The 14,125-nt window shown below is 49.4% G+C and overlaps 1 protein-coding gene across 3 annotated transcripts; it reads right to left on the bottom strand.

The window, feature by feature from the left end:
- Positions 1-323: 323 nt before the first annotated feature.
- On the bottom strand, positions 324-13,339 carry tmem141 (transmembrane protein 141). 3 transcript variants are annotated; one of them, XM_067977874.1, is made up of 5 exons: positions 13,045-13,339; positions 9,300-9,366; positions 9,109-9,192; positions 4,435-4,542; positions 324-1,163 (listed from the first exon to the last, which is right to left on the bottom strand). In XM_067977874.1, the coding sequence occupies exons 1-5, from the start codon at positions 13,096-13,098 to the stop codon at positions 1,135-1,137; spliced, it is 342 nt and encodes a 113-aa protein (XP_067833975.1). In that variant the 5' UTR covers positions 13,099-13,339; the 3' UTR covers positions 324-1,134. The 3 variants fall into 3 exon arrangements, with proteins under 3 accessions (XP_067833975.1, XP_067833973.1, XP_067833974.1); XM_067977872.1 differs by having other exon boundaries at positions 324-426; positions 13,045-13,333; XM_067977873.1 differs by lacking the exon at positions 13,045-13,339 and adding an exon at positions 11,560-11,772 and having other exon boundaries at positions 324-426.
- Positions 13,340-14,125: the final 786 nt, after the last annotated feature.

Raw genomic sequence — 14,125 nt, 5'->3', positions numbered from 1 at the left:
CAATTTGCACACAGCTACGGCTGACCTTCTGGCTCAGAGGCAAGTGAGAGACGGAGTGTGAGTGTGAGTGTGTGTAAACGTAGATCAGGGTCAGTTGTGATGCCCCCGTGGTAAACAGCTTGCAAACACTCAACTGTCTGAGCACACACATGAAGACTAGCCATTTGGTTGAAGCACCAAAACATGAGTCAGCACCTTCAGGAAGGGAGAAATAGGAATAAAAAGACAGGAACTAAAATTAAATATAAACCTTGCAGTGTGTAGCGCAGGGAATATTTTCTGCTCCTGCACATTGTTTGAATAAATTGAAATACAGCACGAGCTGAAGTAGCAATTACAGCATTTAATCTAGGACATCGCCATATCGAGTTATCTTTCCTCGAGTGTCAGTGTTCTCCGCAGAGTCAGTCTTCTGATCCTCTGTACCTGCAAATAGAATAGAATCATACAGCTCAGATGGAGGCCGATCGACCCATCATGTCTGTGCCGGCTCTTTGAAACAGCTATCCAATTAGTCCCACTCCCCTGGTTCTTTGCCCATAGTCCTGCAAATTTCTCCTTTTCAAGTATTTATCCAATTCCCTTTTGAAAGGGATTATTGAGTCTGCTTCCACCGCCCTTTCATGCAGAGCATTCCAGGTCATGACAACCTGCTGCACAAATAAAATTCTCCTCAGTTCCCCCTAATTATCTTAAAAATGAACAAAAATAAAATCAAACCGTTCATGGGCCTCTGGATGGTTACTAATGGCTGATGGTGTTTTACAGAACAGGAGTTGCTGCACAGGAATGAACTTGCAATGGGAAACCGCCTCAACAGTGCCCTTACTGCGAACTGTGAACCCGGCAGCATCTGAGGCAGGAAGGTGTTGGGGGATCTGGTGGTGCATTTGGTTGCAATGGTGCTCCTCAGCTGTGGCACTAGCCAGTAGGCAGCACCCATTACATGCATGTTTCTGCTGCATGGCCACAGCTATTAGATAGAGGGAAATCTCTATCATCTGTCAGGCCCCGGAAGTGAAAACACCACATACTATTTCTTGATTTAGATTCACTTTTCACCTGCGCTCTCCCAAAGGCACTGAATTTAGATTGTCGGTTCGTGGCGAGTTAGCTGAATTCAGCTGGATCAGGTTAGGAGGGTACAACTGACATCAGTGCTCCTGGGTTAGGAAAGAGGAAAAACAAAATCAGCCCGAGTTTCCACCCCTGATTACTGTACAGTGACCTCCTCCTGGAAAGCACACACAGATTAACTCCCATGGATGAATAGCCCATCGAAACTCACTGTCAGCAGGACTCTGCCTTTGGGAGAACAGATCTTGTGATCTGAAAAAATTCAAAGAATCCTGATTTGTCCATTAAAAACATTCACATCCTGCTTACTCATCTTCCACCAGCATTGTGAAATTGGTAGAACTGAATTGGACCTTTAGGCCAACAAAGAAAGATAACCCAATAAACTCTGACAGGGAACAAGGCCCAGACTCACCCACAGTCATTTTTTCAGCTCACCGGGCAGTTTTATTCTTTTTAGTAAATTGCTTTTTCTGCTACTCATTTGAAGGGATGTTAATGCTGAGAAGGGAATATTTTCCAGAACCCACTGCCAGCATCAAACACTCCCAGGGCAGGTACAGCACAGGTTAGATACAGAGTAAAGCTCCCTCTACACTGTCCCATCAAACACTCCCAGGGCAGGTACAGCACAGGTTAGATACAGAGTAAAGCTCCCTCTACACTGTCCCATCAAACACTCCCAGGGCAGGTACGGCACGGGTTAGATACAGAGTAAAGCTCCCTCTACACTGTCCCATCAAACACTCCCAGGGCAGGTACAGCACAGGTTAGATACAGAGTAAAGCTCCCTCGACACTGTCCCATCAAACACTCCCAGGGCAGGTACAGCACGGGTTAGATACAGAGTAAAGCTCCCTCTACACTGTCCCATCAAACACTCCCTGGGCAGGTACAGCACGGGTTAGATACAGAGTAAAGCTCCCTCTACACTGTCCCATCAAACACTCCCAGGGCAGGTACAGTATGGGTTAGATGGAGAGTAAAGCTCCCTCTACACTGTCCCATCAAACACTCCCTGGGCAGGTACAGCACGGGTTAGATACAGAGTAAAGCTCCCTCTACACTGTCCCATCAAACACTCCCAGGGCAGGTACAGTATGGGTTAGATGGAGAGTAAAGCTCCCTCTACACTGTCCCATCAAACACTCCCTGGGCAGGTACAGCACGGGTTAGATACAGAGTAAAGCTCCCTCTACACTGTCCCATCAAACACTCCCAGGGCAGGTACAGCATGGGTTAGATACAGAGTAAAGCTCCCTCTACACTGTCCCATCAAACACTCCCAGGGCAGGTACAGCATGGGTTAGATACAGAGTAAAGCTCCCTCTACACTGTCCCAATAATGTGCCTCAGACAGAACCTTAGAAGAGAATCCTTTACTGCAGTGACATTTGTCTATTTCCCACACCTTCCGTTCTGTAGCCAGGGATACAGTATTAGTGGTTATACTGCTAAACCATCAAAACCATGAAATTGAAGGCAGTAAATCAGAAAGATTGACTATAAAAGCTGCCAGATTGTCATAAAAATCCAACTGGAACCTGCTAGCCCTGAAGGTATTGCCAATCCAACACAACGTGGGTGATTCTTAATGCCTTCCAAGGCGTAGCAAGTCACTCAAAGGCAAATGTAGTCCACATCCAAGAACGACTTACAAAAAAAAGCGCCAATTTACTGTTTCTAGTAAATCAGTCTTGTGCTGTAGGGGCCCATACCTGGGAACTGGGCTGTGATTACCCAAACTCATTCACAGAGAATCCTTGCAGACAGAGGTAACAGTCATTTCATCAGACTGGACAGTATTCAAACATAGGAACAGGGGGAGGCCATTCAGCCCCTTGAGCCTGTTCTACTATTCAATCAGATCATGGCTGATCTGTACCTCAGCTCCATTTACCACTTTTGCTTCATGTCCCTCGATACCCTTACCCAATAACAATCTATTGATCTCAGTTTTGAGCTCCAATTGGCCCCCAGCATCCACAGCCTTTGGAGAGAGAGTTCCAGGTTTCCACTACAGTGAGAGAAAAAGTGATTTCACTCCTGAACAGCCTAGCTCTAATTTTAAGGTTGTAGATTCTTGTTCTTGTTCTAGATTTCCCCCACCAGAGGAAATAGTTTCTCTCGATTTACCCTATCAAATCCTTTTATCATTTTAAATACCTGAATTAGATCACCCCTCAACCACCTAAATTGAAGGGGATACAACCCAAGTTTATGCAACCTGTCCTCAGTTTAACCCTTTTAGCCCCAGTATCATTCTGGTGAATCTGCGCTGCACCCCCTCCAAGGCCAATATATCCTTCCTGAGGTATGGTGCCTGGAACTGAACTCAATGCTCCAGATATGGTCTGACCAAGGCTCTGTTAGAACTGAAGCATAACCTCCTCCCCTTTGTATTCCAGCCTCTTTCTATTAGCCTTTTTGATTACTTTTTGTACCTATCTACTAGCTTTTAGTGATTTGTGTACCTGGACACCCAAATCTCTTCGCTCCTCCACAGTTCCTAGTCTCTCACCATTTAGAAAATATTCCGGTTTGTCTTTCTTGGGTCCAAAGTGGATGACCTCACTTTCTCACATTGAACTCCATTTGCCACAGTTTTACCCACTTAATTTGTCTATGCCCCTTTGTATATTTCTGCTCCAATCCACACAACTTACTGTACCTCCTAACTTAGTGTTATCTGCAAACTTAGATGCACATCTCTCCATTCCTTCATCCAAGTCACCGTTATATACAGTGAAAAGCTGAGGCCCCAGTACAGATCCCTGGGGATCACTTGTCACATTCCAATCAGAGTACATTCCTACTCTCTGTCTCCCACCTTCCACCAATTACCAACCCATGTCCTAAGGTTACCTACAATTCCGTAAGCATTCATTTTTGATAATCTCTTTTGCAGAACCTTATCGAATGCCTTCTATGCACCCATAGATAACATCCACAGACACTCCCTTATCTACCTTATGCAACAGCCTCAAAAAATTCCACTAGATTAGTCAGACATAACCTGCTCTTCACAAATCCATGCTGGCTCTCTTTGATGAGCTCATATTTGTCCAAATGTTCACTCTGTCCCTGATAATAGATTTCAGTAACTTTCCTACAATTGACATTAAACGAACAGGTCTGTAGGTTCCTGGTTTCTCCCTCCCTCCTGTCTCAAACAGGTCATAGAAGTGAAAAACCAGTATCCAACTAATTCACTGCATCATCCAATCTCTTTCAGGTTGACCTTTCTTTGAAACCAATTTTTAAATCGCAGGGATTTTGCACAGCTCTGGCAGTTTCAAAGACAAAGCACCTTTCCATTCACATGCTTCACTTCCTGGTATTCTGTATCCTCCTCACCTTTGTCATGGCTGGATGGCATTGCTCCAGTTTCCAGGTAAATCCACAGGTTTGAGCACTTTTGCGTCTCCACACGCGTCACTGCGTAACTCGCCAGCGACCCCGTCACTGTATCAGAGAACAAAATATTAAATAATGTCTCAGTTGTGAGCAGCATACAATTCGTTTTATATATAACACACATACATATCAGTGAAAAATACCTATGAAGTGTGGTACAAACAGCAAGCTACGACTCGGAAGTGAATTTATATAAGGCTCACCCCCTCCACACCTTCCAACCTGAGAAGAATTTAATGAGCTTGAAAGCTCCACCGAGCGCTGAAGGCACAGGGCACAGCCAATCAGCTGGGAACTGGGACTTTAAGCTTTTTTAAAAAAATTTTGTTCCTGTGATGTGGGCGTCGCTGGTGAGGCCGGCATTTATTGCCCATCCCTAATTGCCCTTGAGAAGGTGGTGGTGAGCCGCCTTCTTGAACCGCTGCAGTCCGTGTGGTGACTGTTCTCCCACAGTGCTGTTAGGAAGGGAGTTCCAGGATTTTGACCCAGCGACAACGAAGGAACGGTGATATATTTCCAAGTCGGGATGGTGTATGACTTGGAGGGGAACGTGCAGGTGGTGTTGTTCCCATGTACCTGCTGCTCTTGTCCTTCTAGGTGGTAGAGGTCGCAGGTTTGGGAGGTGCTGTCGAAGAAGCCTTGGCGAGTTGCTGCAGTACATCCTGTGGATGGTACACACTGCAGCCATGGTGCGCCGGTGGTGAAGGGAGTGAATGTTTAGGGTGGTGGATGGGGTGCCAATCAAGCGGGCTGCTTTGTCCTGGATGGTGTCGAGCTTCTTGAGTATTGTTGGAGCTGCACTCATCCAGGCAAGTGGAGAGTATTCCATCACACTCCTGACTTGTGCCTTGTAGATGGTGGAAAGGCTTTGGGGAGTCACTCGCCACAGAATACCCAGCCTCTGACCTGCTCTTGTAGCCACAGTATTTATATGGCTGGTCCAGTTAAGTTTCTGGTCAATGGTGACCCCCAGGATGTTGAGGGTGGGGGATTCGGCGATGGTAATGCCGTTGAATGTCAAGGGGAGGTGGTTAGACTCTCTCTTGTTGGAGATGGTCATTGCCTGGCACGAATGTTACTTGCCACTTATGAGCCCAAGCCTGGATGTTGTCCAGGTCTTGCTTCATGCGGGCTCGGACTGCTTCATTATCTGAGGGGTTGCGAATGGAACTGAACACTGTGCAATCATCAGCGAACATCCCCAATTCTGATCTTATGACGGAGGGAAGGTCATTGATGAAGCAGCTGAAGATGGTTGGGTCGAGGACACTGCCCTGAGGAACTCCTACAGCAATGTCCTGGGGCTGAGATGATTAGCTTCCAAGAACCACTACCATCTTCCTTTGTGCTAGGTATGACTCCAGCCACTGGAGAGCTTTCCCCCGATTCCCATTGACTTCAATTTTACTAGGGCTCCTTGGTGCCACACTCTGTCAAATGCTGCCTTGATGTCAAGGGCAGTCACTCTCGCCTCACCTCTGGAATTCAGCTCTTTTGTCCATGTTTGGACCAAGGCTGTAATGAGGTCTGGAGCCGAGTGGTCCTGGCGGAACCCAAACTGAGCATCGGTGAGCAGGTTATTGGTGAGTAAGTGCCGCTTGATAGCACTGTCGACGACACCTTCCAATCACTTTGCTGATGATTGAGAGTGGACTGATGGGGCGGTAATTGGCCGGTTTGGATTTGTCCTGCTTTTTGTGGACAGGACATACCTGAGCAATTTTCCACATTGTCGGGTAGATGCCAGTGTTATAGCTGTACTGGAACAGCTTGGCTAGAGGCGCAGCTAGTTCTGGAGCACAAGTCTTCAGCACTACAGCTGGGATGTTGTCGGGGCCCATAGACTTTGTTGTATCCAGTGAACTTAGCAGTTTCTTGATATCACGTGGAGTGAATCGAATTGGCTGGAGACTGGCTTCTATGATGGTGGGGATATCGGGAGGAGGCAGAGATGGATCATCCACTCGGCACTTCTGGCTGAAGATGGTTGCAAACACTTCAGCCTTGTCTTTTGCACTCACGTGCTGGACTCCGCCATCATTGAGGTTGGGGATGTTTGCAGAGCCTCCTCCTCCCGTTAGATGTTTAATTGTCCACCACCATTCACGACTGGATGTGGCAGAACTGCAGAGCTTTGATCTGATCCGTTGGTTGTGGAATTGCTTAGCTCTGTCTGTAGCATGTTGCTTCCGCTGTTTAGCATGCATGTAGTCCTGAGTTTTAGCTTCACCAGGTTGGCACCTCATTTTTAGGTACGCCTGGTGCTGCTCCTGGCATGCTATTCTACACTCCTCATTGAACCAGGGTTGATCCCCTGGCTTGTTGGTAATGGTAGAGTGAGGAATATGCCAGGCCATGAGGTTACAGATTGTGCTGGAATACAATTCTGCTGCTGCTGATGGCCCACAGTGCCTCATGGATGCCCAGTTTTGAGCTGCTAGATCTGTTCTGAATCTATCCCATTTAGCACGGTGGTAGTGCCACACAACATGTTGGATGGTGTCCTCGATGCGAAGACGGGTCTTCGTCTTCACGAGGACTGTGCGGTGGTCACTCCTACCAATACTGTCATGGACAGATGCATTTGCGACAGGTACGTTGGTGAGGACGAGGTCAAGTAGGTTTTTCCCTCGTGTTGGTTTGCTCACCGCCTGCCGCAGGCCCAGTCTGGAGCTATGTCCTTCAGGATTCGGCCAGCTCGGTCAGTCGTGGTGCTACTGACCCACTCTTGGTGATGGACATTGAAGTCCCCCACCCAGAGTACATTTTGTGTCCTTGCTACCCTCAGTGCTTCCTCCAAGTGGTGCTCAACATGGAGGAGGACTGATTCATCAGCTGAGGGAGGACAGTAGGTGGTAATCAGCAGGAGGTTTCCTTGCCCATGTTTGACCTGATGCCATGAGATTTCATGGGGTCCACTTTAAACTTTGCTCAACCACCTCCTGGTTAAAGCCCATCCCTGCTGGCCAAACTTGTGCCACCCTCCACAACCATTCCCATGAGCTAACTGGTAAATCACCTCTGCAAACTATTGGATTTGGTGACTTCTGTTCTGATTGATACGAGCAGCTGTTGGCTTTGTACTCTTGCTGTACACGTCCCAAGTGTCAACTGTGGCTCAATGGTCGGACCCTCGCTTCCAAGTCAGATGGTTTGGGCTCCAGCCTCACCCCAGACGTTACAACACATAATCTAAGCTGATGCTCCAGTTTAGTACCGAGGGAGGTCCCGTCTTTCAGATGAGATTTTAAAACGAGGTCCCATCTACCCTCACGGGTGGATGTGAAAGGCCACGTAGCACTCTTTGAAAAAGAGCAGGGGTGTTCTCCCGGTGTCCTGGCCAATACTTATCCCTCAACCAACATCACTAAAACAGATTATATGATTATTTATTATTTCTTGCATTACAACAGTGACTAAACTTCAAAATTACCTCACTGGCTGTAAAATGCCTTGGGACGTCCTGGGGTCGTGAAAGGCGCTGTATAAATGCAAATCTTCCTTTTTTTAAATCTCACTGCTGTTTGTGGGTCCTTGCAAATTGGCTGCTGCATTTGCCTACGTAAGTGAGTATATTTCAAATGTAATTCATTGACTGTGAAGCCAACTGAATGTTGGTATGTAAATACAAATTCTTTCTTTGACGAACACTAAAGGTTGTCATAAACCTTTGGAAATCACCTCTCCAGTCGCTCCATGAATAGCCACTGCACCTTGTGAAGCACCAGGGAAAGGAACTATATCACAGAAAAGATCCCAGGCAAAATGTCGGGTTCAGTTGACAAATCCATGTCGCCCTTGTCTCTTGAAGGCACCAACCATTAGTGGGGTACGGTTTCACCAGCCTGTTTGCCACCCAAGTGGTCATTCTTCAAAATGCACAAATTGGCAGATTATGTGCCCCAATCTGGTTTTAGTAACATGGCAACAGTTTCAGGCAGGACAACACCTTCGGTTTGTCTAGACCACCTGTCCACAGAGTCCCCATGGTGCATCTTTACTAAAGAACTCACATTTACACAGGGCCTTTGAGGACCTCAGGATGTCCCAAAGCGCTTTACAGCCAATGAGGTAATTTTGAAGTGTACTCACATGTAAGAATAGTGGCAGCCAATTTGCACACAGCAAGGTCCCACAAACAGCAATATGATACATGACCAGATAATCTATTTTAGTGGTATTGGTTGGGGATAAATATTGATCAGGACACCAGGGAGAACTCCCCTGCTCTTCTTCCAACAGTGCCATGGGATCTTTTACATCCACCTGAGGGGGCAGATGGGGCCTCAGTTTAACGTCTCAGCCAAAAGACAGTTCAGTGCTCCCTCAGTACTGCCCGGAGGGTAATTTTGATCCCATTTGTTGACAAGAACCTGTCTAGTTCCTTCTTGAAACCCATTAAGGTTTCTTTCTACATGCTTATATACGGTTAAGTCACAAATGACACTTCTCCCGTTAAATTTATGTTGATCGTATTCACGTAGGAATGACTGGAGGAAGAACGGGACATTATGCTGTTGTACAATGGAATGAGGTGTACTAATTAAGTTACAAACTTGTGCAATACAGCTGAACATTACTGAGTATAATAGGGACAAATTTTAATATACTGACCTACTGACAGTAATACGTTCCACTGTGCTGGGATAGGGAGCTTCTTGCTCAGCATCCTCTGCATAATAAAAGCAGCAATGGTACCTGTATAGATTTTATTTTTTTTTTAAAAAGAAAGAAAAGTTGCAACACCATTAAACCGGGAGCCCAAAGAACGTGCAAGTCTTCAACTGTCTAAAATGCACAATTACCTGATACAAATGTGCAAGTGCCCTTCATAAATGCACGTGACTGGCAAGCAGCATACTCCTGGAGACCCTGCAAGGCAAAGAAAGGAAAGATGACGGGTCACTGCCGATGCCTGAGTAACTCCACCCGGCCAGCGACAGGTCCTCCACCCAAAATCCCATAGGTCCTGCAAGGGGCCAGGACAGGGGGCAGAACAAGGCAGCCTCGGCTCACAAAAATAAACCACAGATCTACAACAGGAACAGAAAGTGTTGGAAATATACAGGTCAGACAGCATTCTTAGAATAGAACAGGTCAACATTCAGGCAGAACCCAAAGGGTGATCCTGCCTGTTATCACTCCACGTGCTGATTGACCAGCTTGCTATTTTGTTCTCCCTACTCTGGTCTCTCCATGCGGCCCAGTATAAGGAGCGGGGCTGTAGGTCACTCTCCATGGGGCCCAGTATAAGATTATGGAATAGATTAACAGATCTAGCAGCTCAAACTGGGCATCCATGAGGCGCTGTGGGCCATCAGCAGCAGCAGAATTGTATTCCAGCACAATCTATAACCTCATGGCCCGGCATATTCCTCACTCTATCATTACCAACAAGCCAGGGGATCAACCCTGGTTCAATGAGGAGTGTAGAAGAGCATGCTGGGAGCAGCACCAGGCATACCTAAAAGTGAGGTGCCAACCTGGTGAAACTACAACTCAGGACTACATGCATGCTAAACAGCGGAAGCAACATCCTACAGACAGAGCTAAGCGATTCCACAACCAACGGATCAGATCAAAGCTCTGCAGTCATGTCACATCCACTCGCGAATGATGGCGGACAATTAAACTAATGGGAGGAGGCTCCATGAACATCCCCATCCTCAATGATGGCACAGCCTAGCACGTGAGTGCAAAAGACAAGGCTGAAGTATTCACAACCATCTTCAGCCAGAAGTGCCGAGTGGATAATCCATCTCAGCCTCCTCCCGATATCCCGACCATCACAGATCCCAGCCAGTCTTCAGCCAATTCGGTTCACTCCACGTGATATCAAAAAGCAGCTGAGCGCACTGGATACAGGAACAGTGCTGCAGACCTGTGTTCTAGAACTAGCCACACCTCTAGCCAAGTTATTCCAGTACAGCTAAAACACTGAATGTGGAAAATTACCCAGGTATGTCCTGTCCACAAAAAGTTGGACAAATCCAACCCAGCCAATTACCGCCCCATCAGTCTACTCTCAATCATCAGCAAAGTGATGGAAGGCGTCGTCGACAGTGCTATCAAGCAGCACTTACTCACCAATAACCTGCTCACCGATGCTCAATTTGGGTTCTGCCAGGACCGTTCAGCTCCAGACTTCATTACAGCCTTAGTCCAAACATGGACAAAAGAGCTGAATTCCAGAGGTGAGGTGAGAGTGACTGCCCTTGATACCAAGTTAGCATTTGACTGAGTGTGGCACCAAGGAGCCCTCGTAAAACTGGTCAATGGGAATCAGGGGGAAAACTCTCCAGTGGCTGAAGTCATACCTAGCACAAAGAAAGATGGTAGTGTTTGTTGGAGGCCAATCATCTCAGCCCCAGGACATTGCTGCAGGAGTTCCTCAGGGCGGTGTCCTAGGCCCAACCATCTTCAGCTGCTTCATCAATGATCTTCCCGCCACGATAAGGTCAGAATGACACAGTCCATGCCTACATGTAAAACCTGGACAACATCCAGGCTTGGGCTGATAAGTGGCAAGCAACATTTGCATCACATAAGTGCCAGGCAATGACTATCTCCAACAAGAGAGAGTCTAACCACCTCCCCATGGCATTCAGTGGCATTACCATCGCCGAATCTGCCAACGTCCTGGGGGTCACAATTGACCAGAAACTCAACTGAACCAGGCACAGAAATGCCATGGCTACTAGAGCAGGTCAGAGGCTGGGTATTCTGCGGCGAGTGACTCACCTCCTGACTCCCCAAAGCCTTTCCACCATCTACAAGGCACAAGTCAGGAGAGTGGCAGAATACTCTCCAATTGCCTGGATGGGTGCAGCTACAACACTCAAGAAGCTCGACACCATCCAGGACAAAGCAGCCTGCTTGATCAGCAGCCCATCCACCACCTTAAACCTCCAATCCCTCCACCATCGGTGCACTGTGGCTGCAGTGCGTACCATCCACAGGATGCACTGCAGCAACTCGCCAAGGCTTCTTCGACAGCACCTCCCAAACCTGCAACTTCCACCACCTAGAAGGGCAAGGGCAGCAGGTGCATGGGAACACTATTACCTCTAAGTTCCCCTCCAAGTCACACACCATCCTGACTTGGACACATATCACTGCTTCTTCATCGCCACTGGGTCAAAATCCTGGAACTCCCTACCTAACAGCACTGTGGGAGCACCTTCACATGGATGAAACCCTCAACTATGCCTTTGTTACCCCCAAACTCAACTTTTCCAATGCTCTCCTGGCCGGCCTCCCATCTTCCACCCTGCAGTAACTTGAGCTCATTCAAAACTCTGCTGCCCGTATCCTAACTCGCACCAAGTCCCGTTCATCCATCACCCCTGGTGCTCACTGACCTACACTGGCTCCCAGTCTGGCAACGCCTCGATTTTGAAATTCTCATCCTTTTTTTCAAATCCCTCCAAGGCTTTGCCCCTCCCTATCTCTGTAGCCTCCTCCAGCCTTACAACCCTCCGAGTTCTCTGCGCTCCTCCAATTCTTGACTCTTGCGCATCCCCAATTTTAGTCAATCCACCATTGGCGGTTGTGCCTTGAGCTGGCTAGGCCCTGAGCTCTGGAATTCCGGTTTCCACTATTACCCCTAAAACCTACAATCACAGTTACATTGGTCAGATCCTATCTGGAGTTACTGCTTTCAGTTCTGAACACCTCACCTCAGGAAGGATATACTGACCTTGGAGGGGGTGCAGTACAGATTCACCAGAATGACACCTGGGCTTAGGGGGTTCAATTATGAGGACAGGTTGCATAAACTTGGCTTGTATTCAAACACAACAACTTGCATTTATATAGCACTTTCAACATAGTAAAATGTCCCCAGGCTCTTCACAGGAACGTAATCAAACAAAACTTGACATTGAGCCACAAAGAGATGAGGACAGGTGACCAAAAGATTGGTCAAAGTGGTAGGTTTAACGGAGTAGAGAGGGAGAGGCTTAGGGAGGGAATTCCAAGAGCTCAGGGCCGCCAATGGTGGAGCGATTTAAAATCGGGGATGCACAAGAGGCCGGAATTGGAGGAGCGCAGAGATCTGGGAGGGTGGTAGGAGGTTACAGAGATAGGGAGGAGGCGAGAGGATGGAGGCATTGGAAAACAAGGATGATCATTTTAAAATGAAGGTGGGGTGAGGAGTGAGCAGGACCTGGTGCGAGTTAGGATACGGGCAGCAGAGTTTTGGATGAGCTGAAATTTATGGAGGGTTGAAGGTGGGAGGCCGGCCAGGAGAGCATCGATATAGTCGGGTCTGGGGTAACAAAGGCACGGGCAAAAGATGGCGGCCCTGCCTGCGCACCCAGAGCCCCAGAATTAAATTTTAAAAATAAGGAAGGGGGAGCAGGACTGAGGGTCACTCTCCATGGACAGGGGGGGCTCCTACACAAGATGGGCGGGGCAGACCCGTCAGCGGACTGGCCGCCAGTAACAGGCCAACCCGCTGCCAGCGCGGGGCCCGCTCAGCAGGCCCAGGGCCGGGGCCTGTACCAGGGCCGGGCCGGGCCGGGCGGGGCTCCATCAGTGCTCGGTTACCGGGTGCTTCGCTGCCACCGCCTCGTCCACTCGGCTCAGTCCCAAATTCACCATCTCGCCGCACCGGAAGGGCGCGCCCGAGCCGGGGGGGGGGGGGGGGGAGATGAAAGCTGGGCGTGGATTCCAGCTATTCCAGAAGCGCCCGCATCCACCGAGTGCCGGCCCGGGCCTCGGCTCCGATTACTCCATTTCCCCAGACGGACAATTCGTGCCGACCCGCGGAGAGTGAGTGAGTCAACTCGGGGCCTCAGGCGGCTTCAGCTCTGCACATGCGTCCAAAACCACCCCGGGGTCCTCGCGCCCACTACGGAAACCCCGCCCCCAATTCAAACCGGCAGGGGTCGGTCCCGCCCCCAATTCAAACCGGCAGGGGGTCGGCCCCGCCCCCAATTCAAACCGGCAGGGGGTCGGCCCCGCCCCCAATTCAAACCGGCAGGGGGTCGGCCCCGCCCCCAATTCAAACCGGCAGGGGGTCGGCCCCGCCCCCAATTCAAACCGGCAGGGGGTCGGCCCCGCCCCCAATTCAAACCGGCAGGGGGTCGGCCCCGCCCCCAATTCAAACCGGCAGGGGGTCGGCCCCGCCCCCAATTCAAACCGGCAGGGGGTCGGCCCCGCCCCCAATTCAAACCGGCAGGGGGTCGGCCCCGCCCCCAATTCAAACCGGCAGGGGTCCGGCCCCGCCCCCAATTCAAACCGGCAGGGGTCCGGCCCCGCCCCCAATTCAAACCGGCAGGGGGTCGGCCCCGCCCCCAATTCAAACCGGCAGGGGTCGGCCCCGCCCCATTCCAGCAGGCGGGGCCAGGTGCCGGGCCGGGCCGCCGGGCCGGGCTCTCTGCAGATACCTGGCCAGGTACATTGTGTTTTCGTGGCCCTTTTACTGGCTTCTCTTAACAAAGATGCTTTAAGTTACCTCATCGTCCTTTCCAAAATGGCTTCTCTGGGTTTCAGAGGGCGCCCCGGCCCTTTCTGTGGTGTGGTGCCCTGTTCCTGCTTGAGGTATAATGTATGCCTCACCTTCTCCACATGAGGAGCCAGACCGAACCCACTCAGCGGGGCAACTGAAGGCTACGGTGACCACTGG

This window comes from Heptranchias perlo, unplaced genomic scaffold (genome assembly GCF_035084215.1).
Source record: "Heptranchias perlo isolate sHepPer1 unplaced genomic scaffold, sHepPer1.hap1 HAP1_SCAFFOLD_185, whole genome shotgun sequence".
Taxonomy (NCBI): Eukaryota; Metazoa; Chordata; class Chondrichthyes; order Hexanchiformes; family Hexanchidae; genus Heptranchias; species Heptranchias perlo.
This window is presented reverse-complemented; position numbering and strand designations above follow the sequence as displayed.